The 18898-nt window shown below is 41.8% G+C and overlaps 1 protein-coding gene across 6 annotated transcripts in view; it reads left to right on the forward strand.

Moving 5' to 3' along the window:
- Positions 1-18898, forward strand: part of LOC110067510 (uncharacterized) — a 71512-nt gene that overhangs the window by 43347 nt on the left and 9267 nt on the right. For 4 of the 6 annotated variants that reach the window (XM_089283516.1, XM_089283519.1, XM_089283517.1 and 1 more), the window contains exons 4-6: positions 13111-15226; positions 15496-17646; positions 18400-18527. In XM_089283516.1, coding sequence (XP_089139642.1) covers positions 13142-15226; positions 15496-17646; positions 18400-18527 — 4364 coding nt within the window. In that variant the 5' untranslated portion in view covers positions 13111-13141. Of the gene's footprint in view, positions 1-9606; positions 9716-13110; positions 15227-15495; positions 17647-18399; positions 18528-18898 lie in introns of those variants that run through there. The other 2 variants (XM_089283520.1, XM_089283522.1) reach the window with 2 other exon arrangements.

The following is an 18898-nucleotide window of genomic DNA, read 5'->3' on the forward strand; positions in this document are numbered from 1 at the left end:
ACACGCGTGCGAGCGGTTTGATCAGTACCTGTTCGGCCGAGAGGTCACCGTCGAGACTGACCACAAGCCCCTGGAGGCTATACTAAAGAAACCACTACTCACAGCCCCAAAGAGACTCCAGCGAATGATGATGCGCTTGCAGAACTACCAGCTTAAAGTTGTCTACAAAAAAGGCCAAGAGATGTACATCGCAGACACCTTGAGCAGGGCATACCTACCCTTACCAAACCATATCTCACAAAATGAACTAGAATTCATTCGATCTGTAGAGGAAGTCGACATGACCAAACATCTTGCTGTGACCAGAGAGCGTCTCGCAGAATTTCAACAGGAAACAAAGGATGATGCAGTCCTGCAGCAGCTGAAGCAGACTATTGAGCTGGGGTGGCCAGAGAGAAGAGAAGCAGTCCCTTCAGAAATCCGTGCATATTACTCTTACCGAGATGAACTGACAGTACAAGATGAAATACTCTTCAGAGGGAACAGAGTCGTAGTGCCAGCAGCTATGAGATCTGAGATGCTAAAGAAAATCCACGCAAGCCACATTGGCATTGAGGGCTGCCTTCGGCGAGCAAGGGAAATCCTGTATTGGCCTGGAATGACTTCAGCCATCAAGGACTGTGTCTCTTCCTGCGGGACATGCAATTCACTTCGCATGGAACAACCCAAAGAGCCCCTCATGCCACAGAAAGTACCCGACAGGCCCTGGTCAAAGGTTGCGGTGGATCTGTTTACACTGGATAAGACAGAGTATGTCATTATAGTGGATGACTACTCCAACTTCTTTGAGTTACGAGCCCTGTCCGATACGAGAGCTTCGTCAGTAATTACAAGTCTGAAGTCGCAGTTTGCCAGGCACGGCATCCCCAACACAGTCAGAAGTGATAATGGTTCTCAATTCTCCTCATCAGATTTCAAAACATTTTCTCAAGAATGGGACTTCGAGCATATCACTTCCTCTCCATACCATGCTCGATCAAACGGCAAAGTCGAGAATGCAGTTAACACGGCCAAACGAATCCTCAAGAAAGCAAAGCTAGACCACAAAGATCCCTACCTGGCTCTTCTCAACTGGAGGAACACTCCAACCGAAGGGCTCGATTCCTCCCCAGTACAGAGGCTGATGGGAAGGAGAACCAGGACTCTCCTCCCAACTTCAGCAAGATTATTGAAACCCAAACTTCCAAAGCCTGTCAAGAAACTCATAACAAAGAAAAGGCAGAAACAAGCACATTACTACAACAGAGGGGCCAAACTACTAAAAGAGCTCAAACCTGGAGATATAGTAAGAATGAAGCCAGATCCAAAAGATCGAACAAAGCTGTGGAAGAAAGCAACATGTCTCCAGGAAGTTGCGCCAAGATCCTATGAAGTAGTCATCGAAGGGAAGAGATACAGGAGAAACAGAAAGGATTTGATAGCGACACAAGAGAGTCCTGCAATCGATAGCCACGCAGAGGAACCAGATGAGCCACTCCCGTCGGACGACCAGTCCCAGAGAGTCATTGACCCAGTTCAGCCAGGCACGCCTTTACCTGCCCACACAACTCCAGAGCGACCAGGGACCCCTCAAAGGCCGCCAGAGATCCCACAGCCATCTGAAAGAAGATCCACCAGAGGGCGTTTAATTAGGACCCCAATCCGTTTCAAAGACTACTGCCCACCCTGAGGGGTGCAGTCAAGCAGAACTGTAACTTTGTTGTGTTTTCCATTTGAACTATGTTAGGATGGACTTTGTGCAGGGCATTTAAATCTGCCTTTGTGGACATCTTTCATTCTTTATTTTACAGACTTAATCGTGATATTGTTTTATTTGTTGCCACTTGGAGTTTGTGTCATGTTGTATTTAAGAAAGAGGAGGATGTAACGATATTATGTAATACGACCTGGTCGCCCAGCGCTTTAGTCAGAATCGACCACGAGTTAAATTGTGTTGACCTGTTGAGCCAGGAATTACAGAGCCTTTACAAAGCTGTCGTCCTTGTTATTTAAACCTTAAAGTTCATTACAAAGACGACTCTTCTATAAATATAAATATAAATATTCAGGTAAGTATCGGCTAACATGCGTCAAGTTTGCAAATTTCACTGGAATTGACTGCAATTCAATTCTCAGCAAACAAAGTTATTGTGTCAAAATGCGCCCTTTAGCCCCGTCTTTGACCCTGCAAGATTTCATATCTGGAAATAGTTTCTTGCAATCATGGTTTCGGAGAGATATCACTAGAAATTGTTTCAAAATAACGAAGCGTTTGCTTTTCTTCCGGGTTTTCTTGCAGTAATCGGTTTCGTTACCCTCGGGTCAAAGGTCACGTTTTCAGGACGAAGTGCTGCATTTAGTTCGCTATCTCAGCGCTCGCGATTTTATTTACCCAAAAATTTTATTTCACTAATTTGAAGAAGAAACAATGCTCTTTCAGACCAAACTAGTCGTTTTGGGAAAAGCCGTGTACCAGAACGCCTTTTTAGCATTTGAAAATAGGCTAAATGTAGACCTCTTGTAAAGCTGTCTTGGGTCGTTAACTTAAAAAATTCGTCAAATATTTAAGTGCAAATCAAATCACGATCTATTTAGCTCTAAATAGACAAGAAAGGAAGTACAAATACGACGTGCAATCAGTTTGTAATGAAGATTTTTGCTTTTGAGTTTACGAGCCTCTGAATATGCCGCTCATTTTCGATGGATTTTGGCCGATTTGGGGCATCGAAACGGAAAAATTGCGGAAAAAAATAATTTTTGATTTATCGAACTTAAAACGATATTTTTGTAACTAGTGCCCGTAGGGCTTCATTCTGGGCGAGTTTGAAGAAATTCGATTTTTTCGCTATTTCCAAGTCTAGTTGATATTTAGGCGAAGCTGCTCTTAATTTCTTAACAATGTCAGTGAGTTGTTACTTACTGCTATCCTCTCCAGAACTTAGTGCAGTGGCCTCGAAATTGCGGCTGTTCATTGGCTTAGAGCCACTTTGTTCAATCAATCAATCAATCAATCAATCAATCAATCAATGAAGAATACAAAAGCAAAAACCGACACAACGTAGAATGATTTTTTGAAGGTGTACTATATTTCGGCTGGCCAGACCAACCTTCTTCAAGTACAACGGAAGATTTTACATTGGTGCGTGTTTTTATGTAGCCGATATTTACGTAATACCGGAAATACGCAAAAGTAATTGCGTTCGACGAGGTGGAACGCAAACCTAATTTTGACCTGTGGCTTTCCAGAGTTGGTTGCCCTGTGCACGGTTCTAGGCCGAAAAACCCACATTCCTGTAAGGACACCAAAATGGCCACCCCGCTTGATTTTTGCAGGGGCATGTCACGGCCAGTAAACTGGTACCGTTTAAAGCTAAGACATGTGATACGACATGTGGCGAACATGTGAGTATGTGAGCAGGCCATGTGAGCTCGTCTTTCCGATGGATCTTTCTTTGACTTCTTTCCATTCAGTCGCCGTACGCTTCGCTATTATTTGCCCTCAGCGTTAGATTTTGGCGAATTTTTGACGCTTCGACGGTAGCATTTATCGAAATCTGAGGGAATTGTCTTTGTTTATTAACACGACTTGGCTTTTGGATGATAACCGTGGAACAGCCACATTTTGATTGCATTTGTTGATTAGTTCCAGTCGTGACAGATAGCTCAGTATTTTCCCTGATGAATAAAGTAGTCTTATGGATCTTGTCTTCAGAGTACTTTTCCACCGATTCCAAACAATAGAATTTCGACCGGATAAAGACTCGAATTAGTCGCACGGAGTTTGTTTACGATGAACGACCACGCGAACCGAGCACGCGATTGCAAATGTTAGCTTAGAATAATGTACGTGATTTAAATATCCTATGAAACTTGAAAGTCTACAGAAACTGGCGGCGTCACGCAATGTATCAACAGACCGTGACCTCTTCACTAGCATGGTCTGAACATCCGTGAAGAAATATATTAATTGTTTCCTTTTATTAAGTTCATTTATTATGTTCTTTTACTATTTTATTTTACCTTATGCTTATCTTTAATTTACACTGTCAATTAGTTTTAAGTATTTCCGGTATTAGGAAAATATGTTACATAAAAACACGTCCCAATGTAAAATTTTCATTGTACCTGAAGATGGCTGGTTTGGCCAGCCGAAAGATAGTACACTTTCAAAAAATTTCCTAGGTTGTGTCGGTTTCTGCTTTGGTATTCTTCATTTCACACATGAAGCCAGTTAAATCACTATTGATCCAACGTTTACCAGCAGGATCATCGTTCTGGTTGTTTGCTTAAACATTTTATACTAATGAAAAGCTGGTGTATTGTTTTCGTGGAGAATCAATTTTTTTCGGACAAATTTAAGCTAAAGACGGTTTCTGAAACCTTTATTTTCCCACGGTATACAAGAAATTTCGGTGCGAAGACACATTTTATCCAAACAGTCTTTACATATTGCATCCATATAAGCAACCCCCTGAGTATATAAGCAAGAGAGCCTCTCAGCAAGTAGAGGGAGACTTGTTTTCTTAACAGTGAAATGCCGAAAAAAATTCATGCTTGCCCAAATGTAAATAAATCAACCGAGCGACATCCTCGCGTACCTTATTACAGTCTGCCGCTCTTTCCAACCATTGCAAACCATTACGGCTTGCATTATTACCTGAGCCCGCAAGTAGGACTAGGGATGCGCAGAAAGTTGCGCGGTACGTTTTTCCGCTCTGAACCCCAGGGCACCTATAGTTAAGGGCCTCGTTTCCAGGTTTTACTTAGTTTCTTAAATTAATGTAATGTTTAGCATCTGAAATCATCGCTTACATACCACGTTCTTGTACTTTACAAGGTTAGTAGATATCTATCGTTCTGGTTACCTGTTCTCTATGTATGGACAGTTATGATGAAATTTGTGAAATAGTTGTGTCATTACAAAACGGAAACGCATAAGATAGCTCAGTGGGCTTTAACGTAGCGTTTAATTTTCGCCTTGTCAGTTTTTAAATATTTGCAAGTAAATCAACGATGCATGTTTTGGAAACTAGGGTTGAACTAAGGAACAAATTGATTACCTTGTACAACAAGAGCTGACTTGATTTAAGCAAGGTTCTAGCGAATGTTCAGTCAAGTTTCCCTGCGGAAGTTACAGACGTTGCAGTGACATATAGAGGTATGCTATAAATATGTATAGACTTCTTCAGTATTTTGATGTGAAGGAGTATGAAATGAGATAACGTACTTCATCCAGCTTCATCATATTGCTTAGGACATCAAAAACTTTCCCAATCAAGAATGTTGTTTTTCTTACCTCCATCAGAAAGTGAAAAGGTACAGTTTGATTGTCTGCATGATTTTCCGCTTTCGAGCTATATATTTAAGAGGACTTTTGATTTAACATGTAAATACATTCCATGACTTACAAGCAGAAATAGTCAGCAAAGTTACAATGACGCTTTCTTTAATCAACTCGAATAACTATTTCGATTTGTTGGTTGATTTATCAAAACTCCTTGTCTAATTTATTTCCGCAGTGTAAAATTTCACACATGATGTTAGTCGCCTTTTGGTGTTGGTGAAAATTGTTGCAACATCTCGGCACAAAAGATAACGAAAGAAATCTTTGTCAAGATTTGTTGACAATTGAAAACACTGACTCGGACTTGAAAGTGCACGCGCTGCACTCTGCAAATGAGCTACCTGTACGCCTCAGACTTACCTTTCAAAAACTTTTGCAAACTCGCCAAACAAGCAGAAACAATAAGAAACTATCAAAAACAGGTATATTACAGAACAAACACAAAAGCTAGCGTACAACTAGCGCGAGCAGATATTATTCATTCACAGCGCGAAATTGAAGTCTTGTTTTCGACCGTGAAAAACTCACCTTTTCCATTAGCTCAGAGCATAAAACTACATATAATATTCCCTGCCATCGCTGTGAAAAATCCGCAAGAGAATCTGGCAATTCTCGCCAATTGATCACGCAACATGATAACGTGCACGCGAGAACCCACGACATGATTGTGCGTGGATCCGCGCGGATATACGTCGTCAGGGTAAGCTCAGTTTGTTCTAAAAATAGCAAACTTGTCCCCTATCATAGGTGCGCGCGGATCTCAAGACTTACGGTCTCTGTCCCCGATAGGCCAATTCCGATATATTAAAATTCTAACTTGGCTGCGAGGCTAAGGGGGAATAAAACAAAAGAAATTAATTATTCATCCCTCATCGTCGATGTGATTTCTTTTGATTTATTCCCCTAAGCCTCGGAGCCAAGTTAGAATTTTAATATATCGGAATTGGCCTATTATGGCTCCTGATTACGAGCAGTATTTTACAAACCGTAAAATATTGTCTAATTTATTTAACAATAATTTAGATCTGTCTGGTATGTCTTTCACGTATAAAGCTAGCTCTGACAATATTGAGAAAGCGCTCATTTTCGCGAAGAATGGATTTTTTTTATAGCCTCGAAAAACGTAAGCGCTGAGAATAGAGATTTTCACATCGTTGTTTTGCAGAGGATTGCAAAACAGTTCACGTGGATAAATCCCGTGCAAAGCTCTTTGTTGTGCTTAGTGTTTTGTTCGATGACATTCTTGCAATATGCGTCATCTTTCGTCGTAACTGCCTAAGGGTCCCTGGGTTATGTCGCCCCATTGACATCACTGCCTATGCTAGTGAGTATTAGTTTTGCTAGACCACGAGTAGTCCCTCTTTCGCTTAGTCCGTCGTGCGTGACGCGAAATCGACGGACTAGGCGAAAGAAGGAATACTCGTAGTCTACGCATGGTTTTGCCTATGTCACCCAATCCACAGGAAGGAATTTTAACGGCCATTGTTTAACTGTATCCAATCAGACAGAGGCTAAGTAAAAGCGGTTTCCTTCCGGCACGACTTTTTGTCGCTACGCATTCTGACGGCTTGGTAATTTTGGGTCCTGAGGTTTGTTGGAATGCTAGTAGTGGGACGTTTGGATGAATTTTCGATTGAATAGTACGAGAAGATTCGCGGAACTTTCCTCTCTTCTGCTGTTTAGTTTGGAAGCCGAGCGATGGGATTTTCAGGTCGAAAACCGCCTAGACGCTGAGCTTTTCCAGTTTTGAGCCGTTGGACTTTCCAACCTTTTATTATTATATGCATAGTAAACCGCGAACGTAAACTAAATCCTTAAAACCTGCTAAAATTGGCGATTTTGAGCCAAAAGAACGATAGTGCATCATACGTAAGATACATTTACTTTTATTGAGCAAGCATTTGTTCATATATTCGTGATTTTATGTACTTCTGCGAAGTGTTCTTTAAATCCCATACGTTTGCTATAAAAATGTAAATGTGCAGTTTGTCTGGGCCCTAGTTTAATAACTGTGTTTACTTTTCTGGCAAGACTGAAGCGTTGAATAAATCATGATAATTTAACGCGAAACTTGAACCGTTTCATGATCATCATCTCTACTGACACCACAAATGTTTCACGGTTTTAATGTTGAACATCTTCTAATGTTTTTTGTGGTCACGAAAAAATCATCAGGAGGCTCAGAAGGTCAGTGTGAGACATTTTTGTTATTCCTATTTTGTTTACATTTTAGTCGCTGAAATTAATTACGAGGTCGAGGACAAGCCCGAACTTGCTTCGATGTCCACGAATAGAAATTTCCTTTCGCAATGAAAAGAAAGAATTGTTCAGTCACATGACTGTAATGGGGAAAAACTCGTATTGAGAATTTAAACCTTCGATCGATGATGTTCTTATGCCTGGGTACTGTTCGTGAGGAAGTATAAAACGTATGTCAATAGTATGCTTGAACAATCTGCAATAAAGGTTTCTATGTTCGAAATCTCTCGGCAATATTAAAACGAGACGCAGATACTTAAAATTTTCACACTAACCTTTCTATTCAGATGGCGCTTTTAAGATAAGGAAGAATTATAGACGCCAAAGCACAGCGCGATAACGGAGCGGCAAGCGTCTCTCTGCCTACGTGGACACGATCGAGGCTAAGTTGCCGCTCGTCTAGCAAGATCGCACTCTTTTCGCTTAAAACTTGCCCTACACGGATTGTAGAGAAATATTTTTTTGTGTTTACTCAAAACTTAAGGACTTATTATGCGGGATTACCGAGGCAGGCCGCATCGAGTCAAAGTTTCGGTCGAGTTTCTTTCTTTCTTTCTTTGTTTTTTTTTTTTTTTCTTCTTCTTCTTCGTGGTCACATACGGGAATTGACCCGTATCTCGCAAGACCACGTGGTCTTCGTGTTTGTTTGGCTTGGAAGAATGCGAAGTAGAAATCATGTCGGGCCGAAGGAACATATTATGTTAACCATAAGTTTACGTCAGAAGCTTCCATCGCCTCGAGATTTCATCAAGAGCATGCCCGATAGTTGCCCTAACTATCGCGTTGCTACATCGCCGACTGAGTGGGAATTTAAGCTCGCAAATCTAGCAAATATTTTTCATTCAGTCTGGAGATGTAGTCTAAGTTTGGCCTCTTTATGGGAGCAAAACCATTCGTGCGTGTATCAGAATACATTATTTAGTGCTTCGATTTAGAATGAAGTTGAGCTACCAATGGGCGCTATAGTCTACTTCGCGGCCGTCATCATAGGGCGCGAAGAACGGCTGCGCCTCGACGGAGAATTATAATTCACATAACATGCTGCAGGGCAAAATCCACAGGTATCCCAAGGTCATTGCGTGAGCGCAGGTTGGAGCCGCGTATATGGAGCGGGTATCGTCGCGAAGGGCGAGCCCAAAACAGGCCTCGTTCCTCTTCGCCCGCTCCACCACAAACCGAGATCAGGCTAATATGGAAATTCAGCAGAAAACAATACGGTAAAAATGCCCTTCCTGCTTCTTTTGGTCATTTCTTAAGTTGCCTTGGAGGTTGGTTTTCAATGAGTGTTAGCTTCAACAATTAAAAAAACCAAATGCACAAGATAACGAGAAAGGTATTGTTGCTCTATTATTTTCGATATTTCTAATTTTGATTCTTTTGTGGGTTGGGCCCAAGTTCGAGTTTCAACTGGATTGCTTAGGTAGTCATGCCTTGTGCCACTTGGCAAATGTTTTAAGAAATCAATAAGTCAATAAATCAATATTGCTGCTGGCGGAATGCGTTCGTTAATTCGTGGGCGCGGGCGGTCCATGAGCAGTTTGCATTGCAAAACTCGAACCGCCTAGGAAGCCAGTCAGAATTCTCCTTTTCATCGCGGACTTCCCCGATCGGCAATTTTTTGTATTTTGTGGGAACTATTTTTTCGATTGTGAAAGTCTGGTTTTTCGAGCTGGGTATCAATTTGTTGCATAGCATCAACAAGATTCTACATGAGAGGTTCATGTATAATTTTGCCAGTGGAGTAAATTTATGCAGCCGGAAAATTTTCGGCGGGAACATTATCTTTACGGGAACTTTTTTATGCGGATCGTGGAAAAAAAAACCGCAAGAACTTTCGTGCCCACACGGTAGTTCAGCCATGTAATAAAAACTTTTGTATTTCCACTGTCGCGTCAATGATACCGTACAAAGGGGACCACGCAGTGAGCTTGGGATACCTGTGATAAATTAAAACTCTGGCTAGCTCACCAGGCGTAAGTTTACACTAGCCTCACATGACTTGTGCCTTGATTGAACATGCCGTAGCCTGAATTCAACGCGGCAGAAAACCTGTTTTATAAGCAGGCAAGTCAAGAATGGCGGCCAATATTAGCCATGCACGGGTACCGGTATTCTGGCGAATTGTAGAGGAAGGTATGAGTTTGTTAAGAGGTGTGTGTCGTAGGTTCTGATTGCGCCAGCTGCAGGCTGTTTACAAAGATGCTTTGCATGCGTTTTGCACTGATGCGTATGCTGCTTAGTCGAGTCGGCGAAGCAGTGCACCAGTGCAGCAGTTCATCATGGGAAAAATGTATTTGGTAACCGATTTCCGTGCAACTAAGGTTAGATTATGGAGAGGTACATCAGGTACATGGGCCGAGTTGTCCAGTTTTCACAAAACAAAATTGTAAAATTCATACAAGCCAGAAACTATTAATTATTCAGGTATTACATTGAGCCTGGCCTTGTTCTGTTCCAATTTCTTAATCAACAGTACTAAAACAAGAGTTAAAAACCAAAGTGCGGTCGCTCTCGTCCACACCAGAGCTTTGCAACCCTTCAGGAAACAAAAGAAGGGGTAAAAATCCCGGGTAAAAAGATCCTTGTTCAGTACGAATAATTGATCCTTCATTTAACAGTATATTCCGTACTGTCTGCGTATGCACTGACCTTCCCACCCACATATAGATCAATGCATTATTGTATTTCATGCGTTGACAACAACGTATTCCGGCTCAACCATCATTTGAGTCGTCACGCATCGCTTCTTCCCAGCAGTGTTATTGGGGGAGCTAAAATAATGACTGCGACTACTCCAAACTTCAGTGTGTGCAAGACTGACCTTCCCAATTTAGATCAATGCATTATCATATTTCATCCGTTGTCAACAAGGCATTATTTTAGTCATCACGCATCGCTTCTTCCCAGCATGCAGTGTTATTGGGGGAGCTAAAATAACGACTGCGACGGAGACTATAGTCGCAAGCGCTGAGCCATAAAGGGATTGCGAGCTTCAAGGAGACTCTGCTCGCAGCGTGCCAAAAAGAGCCTTCTCGCCGAATCCAGATATGCCTTTGTTTGCATTTGTTTTAATGACCAACATCCTAGAATTAAACCAAAATCTCGGCAAAGCATTATGAAGATAACAAAGTTATGTCCGTATGTAAAAAATTACTGTTTTCTGAATATAGCGCCCGATTTCCAGAGGTAAACAGAGGCTTACATATCAGTTCCCTTCCAGCCGGATTTGATCGAAAGAAAGCAAGATGAGGTCAAATACGTGTTGCTGGAGATTTGGATGTCTGCTTTTGCTTTCAATCCGCTCTAGATGCATAATTAAGTCTGTAATGCCTGATTTACCAAGATGAACCGGTGGATTGAGATAGCCGAGAAACATAGAAACTGAAAGTGATAGTGTATTAAACGTGGTCTGTTTTGATAATTTTGAATTCCTTTGAAACCACAGTGCCAAGTCGTGCGAGCCCAGCTTTTCATTGTTAACCTGATTGTTAGCAGCAACACATTGACAGCTGGTACACTTTGAAAGCAAACAGGTGATTGGTTGTTTGCTTATAAGAAATAAATTTGAATTGATTGCGCCAAAATTCGCAACTGAAAATAAAGTCGACAAAGTCGTTAGAGTCTCGATTAATGGCCTGCAGGCTGCATCGCGTATATATCGGGCTGCATTGGGCCACAATCAGATTGAAGCTAAGGTTAGTATCTAGTATAGGATCGAATAGGCTCGATATTAATTCTACTCTCACTTGTGGTAAAGGTACGGTAGTGTTACACCTCTAGGTCTTGTGTTCGTAAAGCAAACCTGGGCTTCAGGGGCGTTTAAGTTCGGAGTTGAACTCCTGTGCACTTATTTTCTTCAAATTATCTGTCAGTTTGCAAAATGGGAGCAAATCTTCATCAATTGTTCGATACACTCACACGAACTGAGCTATTTGCATCAGCTAAACACGTTAAGCGTTACGAGGAGAAGAGTATCTATTAGTTACTCCAAGATCGGATCCACTAAAGGCCCGGTTGAGATGCCGCACTTTACATGATTTTTATTCATTGAATTCGATTCGGCTCATGCGAAGCACGACCGAGCCTAAACTTCATGTAAACTTATCTCTGCTCTCTGAACTGTCTGAATTTGTCGGAAAAAACTTAGAAGCCCACTCTCAATCTAATCTAAGTTATTACAAAATAAACTCAGCTTCCTCTTTCGCCAATCAACGCAGTTTTCGTTTGATCCAGTAAGCCCGGGAGTAAGCGAGCCATCAGTTATAAGTTATGAGTTACTCTAAATTTGAAGCGGTTGGGAATGATTAGACAACGCTGTGGCCACTGTGGCTAAATGACCGGCAGCCGGTCAAGGTTTTCAAATCACTAAATGACCGGCAGTCTGATATTTTTCTCAAACTTAAGGAATCGAATGAACCCATCCAATTCAAACTATCATATGTCGATTAAGAACTGCCAAGCGATCCAGAAGAGCTGTATAGATCGCAAGTATAACGCTTGGTTCACGCTCGGCTCAGAGAGCCAGACCATGGTTTGTGACACTTAGAATTTTTTTAAGTCGACTGCCGGTCACGGTTTTCAAATCACTAAATAACCGGCAGTCCGATATTTTTCCCAAATTTAAGGAATCGAAGGAATCCATCCAATTCAAACTATCATATGTCCATTAAGAACTGCCAAGCGATCCAGAAGAGCTGTATAGATCGCAAGTCTAACGCTTGGCTCACGCTCAGCTCACATAGCGCAAGCATGGTTTGTGACACTTTTTTAGATCGACTGCCAATCATTTAGTGATTTGAAAACCTTGACCGGCTGCCGGTCATTTAGCCACAGCAATTAGACAAACAAACGATTGTTTATCTCCAAGCAGACGTCACGCAAGGGTTAGCCCGCTTCCGGTTTATTAGAGACCTTTAGATCCACGTTTGCCGTCTAACTACAGTTTGAGGTTAGACGTTTGCCGTTCGCCGTTCGTACGTTAGTCGATTTAGACTGGAGTAAACTGGAGCGAATAGAAATCATCCTGTCAGTGCATTGAAAATTGTCAAAATTACGCCAACTAAAAGTATGTTTTCTAGCATGCGTAGCTTGCTAAAGAAGTAAAGCATGATAAAACTCACATTTTGAATTTCCACTAAGGATTAGTGCCCTTCTACAAATAACAACGAAAGGTTACGTGATTACTTATTTCCCTAAAAATTATCAATTTGTTGAAAAAGGGCTGTTTTAGTCGATTTGTACGTTTGTACGTGGCATAAAATAAATTAAAATTCAAAGCAATAAAGCCTGAGGTAAATGACTTACGTGAAAACCTACCTCTTAAAGTTGATGACATGACGTCTGGCTCTGATCACATGACCCCTAACCGTTCGCCGTTTGCGGTAAACGTGGATATAAAAGTCTCTATTCCAATAAGAGCGCATTTTATCAAGGTTTGGTGCCTACCTCGTTAGCCTGCGCATGCGAGCACAGTCGAATTTCGGCACAAAACATACAATGATAAGTCGCTTTGATTTTCTACTTTTTAGGAGAAGAGAATTTGGTTTAGAACTGTAAGATATGGATGAAGTAGAGACGATAAGTTCCAACAAAGATTCCCTTGATGTTAAATCCCAAGAACGTGAACTTGGCGAAGATTACAACGGTGATGAGTTGCGGCGAAGGGCTTTTAAAGATTTTGCTGACGCAATGGATCTCCTTCAAAGTTCCAAGGTGGGATGTGCGCGAAGAACTTTGCAAAGTGGGTACAGATATCTTCTAGCGTTAACACCGAAAAGCTTTTGTAACCCAACTGACTACGAAAAACAGCAAGTGAGGCGTGGGAAAGAGATGTCTCTGAAGTGTGTGTCTGGACCTCCCTTCTGCGGTGTCATTTTGTTAGACCAGATGGACTCAGACCAGGATGACCACCTGTACATCAACTTTACCATTGTTTTCGGTGCTCTTGCATTTAAGCTCCAGCAATACAACATGGCTATTGAGGTATTTAATCTGGCTATGAATAGCAACGGTACCGATTCTCCGCCTCATCGTGAAATCAAAGTGGATTTTGAGTTTTCTGTAGCTGTAGCCAAGGCTAACGTAGGCTGTGTTTACCTCATTCTGAGACAACTAGAAAAAGCAAAGGAAAATCTAGAATGTGCGCTCAAGAGTTTGGAAAGATTCAAACTGGAAAAAAATATAGTGACTTTGGAAGTAGACATTTTTGCGGTAGAAAACAATTTAAGTTTAGTGCTTCAGGGTCAACAAAACTACTCAGCTGCACTAAAGCTCCAAAATGATCTTGTTTCTAAAGCCAAACATCTTCGACTGCCGTTTCGAATGGTTGCTGCTATACGTTACAATCGAGCAGAACTGTTCTTAGAACTTGAAGATCCTGTTAAAGCATTAAAAGAACTGCAGGAGTTGAAGTCTCTCTCTGAGATCTTGGAAGACGAGAGTGGAATGCCTGAAGAATTTATTTCTTCTAAAATTTGTTTGGTTTATTTGTTGATGAAGGAGGTGGCTCCTGCGAAAGAAATCGCTGTGAAATTATCTCTTTCTTCTTCGTTTTCGTTATTTTTACCCTCAGTATCGTCATCATGGCTACCATCCTCATCATCATTATCATTATCATCATCATCGTTATCGTCGTCATCGATATCAACATCGTCATCATCATTGTCATCATTAGCATCATCATCATCGTCATCATCGTCGTCATCGTCGTCACCGCCGTCGTCTCCTCCTCCTTCTTCTTCTTCTGAGTTTGAAGTGTTTCCTAAATCTAATGGGAAGCTACCTTGGGATTTCTCAGTTGCGACATTAGCAAATTTAGTTGATTTTCACCTTTATCAAGGAAGTGTGCAACCTGTGTCCATGATATTAGAACTTTGGGCATCGAATTGGAAAGAAATGTTTGAAAAGAGCCATCCAACCTTTGCGTCGCTTCTTTATAGACAAGGTGTCACATTTTCTCTGATGGGAGAAAACGTGTCATCAAAGAACTGTTTCGAAGAAGCCTTGAGTATATACACAAGGGCTGGCTTTGCGTCAACTCATCCGGAAGTGTCGAAGTGTAATGCGGCTCTTGCACGTTTATTACTGTGTGAAAGTTCTCAAGAGGAAATTATCTTGAACAGTCAATCGATCGCAAAGACGCCATCCGATGAACATTGCAAAAAAACTCAAGAGTTCATTTTTTCAGACAGCATTGCAAGCTCGTCTTTGTTTGAAAAGTTTGTCAAACGAATTATTAAAAGCGAGGAAAAGTTTGGCGAGATTTCAGAATTAGTCAAGACCAATAATTTGCTGAAAATACGAGGACCATCAGTTGGACAGATCACTGTGTGGCTCCATGACAGGAGTATAAAAATGAATACCCAGCCCACATATGCAAAGAAGAGCCTTGCCGCTAACTACGAAGAATCCCTTCCATGCAATTGTACGGATATAAACAAAGTCTTGGTCGAGGAGATGAAAACGTGTGCGACTACTCTTGGGGTGCCCTACGAAACTTGTACTGAAAAGTCCCCGTGCCCCTGTCCAAGTCAGATTTCTGGTGAGCTGTTGATGAATCAAACGCAAACGCCGAACGTGAAAGCCATGATTGGAGCAAGCCACGGCGATCAAAATTCTTTTGACGATGAAGAGTCTGGTGCGAGTGTGAGTATAAGTACCATTGTTTTATTATATTCTTCCCAATTGTCCACCGGAAGTGTCAAGAAAGATATCAAGACGCTTTAACAACTATCTCGTATCTGCTTCTCTGTCACAAGCTCAACAGCCACCAGCAGTTCACCAATTAATTAATTTAGTCATACTTAGCGACGTTTGACTTGCGAACTGGCAAAAAGAGTATTAAGTCCTATTGTAGTTCCCTAGAAAATTTCATACACAACGACTTGGGTAATTTATGTTCATCTTAATTTCAGGCGAGCTTTTCTCCAAGGGATGTGGCAGCAAAAGTCTCAGAAAACCCGAATGCTTCCCTTCTGCCAAGGACGATGACAGAACAAAAATTAATTTCTGGAGAAGAATTTAGCTTCCCATCTCATGGCCAGAAAAATGAAAACGAGATTTCTGCAGTAATTACTTCCTCCTGTTCCTTTTCAAAGGTGGATGAAAACAAAGCCAAAGAAGATTCTATTGTTTTGCCGATCAAAGATTTCTCTCAGTATCGTGATGATGTCATCCAGACCACGGATAAAAGCGAAGATACAGAGGAACCGTGCACGAAGGCCAAAACTAAACGAAATGCAGCATCTAACCAAAGTAGACATGGAAGTCGGTACTCTCCCCCGACCTTGAAAGCAGACAAAGGACAGACATCGAAGAACAGAGCACAGCAAGTCAGCGGTACACAGGAAGATTCTTCAGTGAAGCCATGCGTTATTGACGACCGGCAAGAAAACTTTGCTGATGATGTCACAGATGGCGTTGCCACCTTTCAAGTTTCTTCTTCCGAAGGCACTACTGTAGAACAAGACCACAACAAAGAGCAAGAAAGAAAACTTCACACCTCAAATCGGGAGACTCGTGGAAACGGAACGGTGGTTAAAATTGAAAGGTCGCCTAAACAAGTCGGGGTGAAAGGAACGGGCATTTCAAAGAACGGAAAAGAAAGACGAAGCCTTGCCAACAGCAGAGAGAATGACGCCAATACCTCTTTCTGTCGAGGAGGAGATGTTGTTGCAGATAATGGTGATGCTAATCATGCTGATGAAGTCCTTGGAGCCTGTGGTTATCAGAACAGCTGCTATCCTCAAGGCGCTGAAGGTAAAGATGCCAATGCACGCGGCTCAAAGAAGAAGCGTAAAGAACCTCTTGGTTTAAAAGGAGGGCGACGAGACGAATTTTCTTCCAACCACAGTTCCCTTTACATTCCATGCACCTCCGAATCAAGTCACCTTGGAATAAAGTCTGGTTTTCTCGCGCGCCATAGCAATGACAACAGCATGTCTTGTAGTATGGATGAAACCGAGGGAAGGCTTCACTGTGCTAGTTTTTGTCAATTTCCAGACTGTGCAGAATGTTCTTCAAGAGACACTGCTAGCGCTTCTATCACTGCTCTGACGTCTCCCGCTCAGAGCTTTCTTAACTTTAACAGTTATCAGCCCGAGCAGTCTTTCTCCCTTCCCTACAATAGCAAATACAGAAGTCCTAAAAACGAGGAAATCTTGAGCCTACCACCACCACCACCTCCTCAATTTCCTGGTCTTCCATACGATGTGCCTCAAGAGCGTCACCACGTGTCAGAAAATTGCTTTGACATTGGTGATGTCCAGTCGAGAACTTGGCGTCCTATCGACTCTGATGCGAGTTTGTTCGCTCAGACATCTTCGAACTCTTCAACGTGGTTTGCAGGGTTCACGAATCCCGAAAACAGTACTGGCTCAGGGGGACAAAATACCGGAATCAATCAAAGGGAAATTGGTCGGTCTGCGTTTTCAGTTCATGCGACATCAACCACACCAAATTTTATTTCCGAACAAGCAGAAACCTCCTTGGCATCAGAAAGAGCTATGAGGCAACAGGAAAGAGAAAGAATCAAGAGAGAAACGGTCACGGCAAGAGTGTCAACTGATGATGAAAGTACAACAATGCAGCCAAACCTGGCAAACAGTAATTCAGGGACAACCTCAGATGACAACTCTTTGGCTGCCCTCGAGCGACGCGTAGCCGAAGCTTGCTCACTGGTGGAAAGAGTCATGAAAGAAAGAGAAGAAAAAGAGAAAGCGATTAAAGAAAGAGAACGAAGACAAAGGGAAGTGCGTGCCAGGAGAGAACAACATGAACAGGAAAGAAGAGAACGAGAGGCCAGAGAAACGATGCAAAGAAATGAAACCGGAGGCACTTCGACAGGCAGCGAAGAGGAGGCTCCTTCCGAGCGTGCAGCTCTCCCTGAGAGTCCACAATGGCTATGTGAACATTATCAGCGACTGTGTCGTGTCAAGTTCCCCTGCTGTGGAAAGTTCTATCCGTGTCATCGTTGCCATAACAACTCAGACGAGTGTGAAAATCATAACTGCAAAGCAAAAGAGGCGTTTTATATCGAATGTTCGGTTTGTAGACACCAGCAAGTGGTATGTAAAACTCTCAGCTATTTTATTGTTATTTTCTAAAACACTTTTATGCGGAAATTCAGTTGTTGCTTCTTTCATGAAAATTATTCGATTCGTCGACCCGGTTTATCGCATGAGCATTTCAAGGTTTCCGTCTTGATGACGGATGTATGCTATGTTGAAAGAAAAGAGAAAAGAGAAAGACTTTGAGAATTGCAAACAAAGGTTATGGTTAGATCTATTTCCAACGTTAGTTCTCGGTACTTGACAAAAATTTCCAAAGCACGTTTCCAGAAAATCAAATTAATTTAAGAAGTGATTATTTTGGATCACATTTTCACAGTGATTATTACATGACTTGATACATACTTTAGAAGTCTAGGCATATCGATTTGTAGCTCATGAACTAATTGATTTCTTGAAGCTTATAAGAAGCCATTTCGTATGACTATAAATGACAACCACAAGGGCAAGGTCGAAAATCTGAACCTCTCTATGAGGAGGGGAGGGGGGACAGGAGAAGGACGTCTTTAACAAAGGACTAAGTTTGGATTCCCTTGAAATTTTGCATTAGCTTTTGAAATATGCATTTCTTATTCGAAATGCTTTATCTCACCTGTACTTAAGGTTGACTTCATAACGATTATAACACCTGAAGTAAGGAAGAAATGGAGCTCGATATACTATAAATTACTCAACGTTAAAGCCATCGTGTCGTTTATACGTTTGGTGTGTTTAATCATCTGAATTATTATTCCACATTTTTGTATAAAGATCAACCGAGATGCCCATACTTGTGCCAGATGTAATACAAGGATGTCGGCATACTTCTGCTCAATCTGTAAACACTTCACTGGTGAAGATAAACATCCCTACCATTGCACAAAATGTGGCATTTGCCGGTAAGTGAGAAACATTACGTACAGACTGTTTTAAAATAGAGAAATGTATTGATAAAGATGAAATGCTCTTTTGCCACGAGCATAGGACAAAGAAACGATCTGAGTCCCCGACAGGATTCGAACCCATAATTGCCGTGGTAATGAACCAGTAAACCAGGCAAGAGACAGGTTCAAAACGTTATGTTACGAAGACTCGACGAACTAGAACAATATGCAAAAACACACAAGCATGGGAATAACTTACACGAACGAACTCATCACGCTCTTGGTCATGTGACCGGAAGAGGCTAACACTACGTAACCAAACCGGATTTTACACCTCCCAGATACCGGTTGGGCACTCTAACCAATAAGCTTCGGAGAGATTTTTT

The sequence above is a fragment of the Orbicella faveolata genome, unplaced genomic scaffold, assembly GCF_042242905.1.
Source record: "Orbicella faveolata isolate gen_17 unplaced genomic scaffold, um_ofav_v1 contig_12, whole genome shotgun sequence".
Taxonomy (NCBI): Eukaryota; Metazoa; Cnidaria; class Anthozoa; order Scleractinia; family Merulinidae; genus Orbicella; species Orbicella faveolata.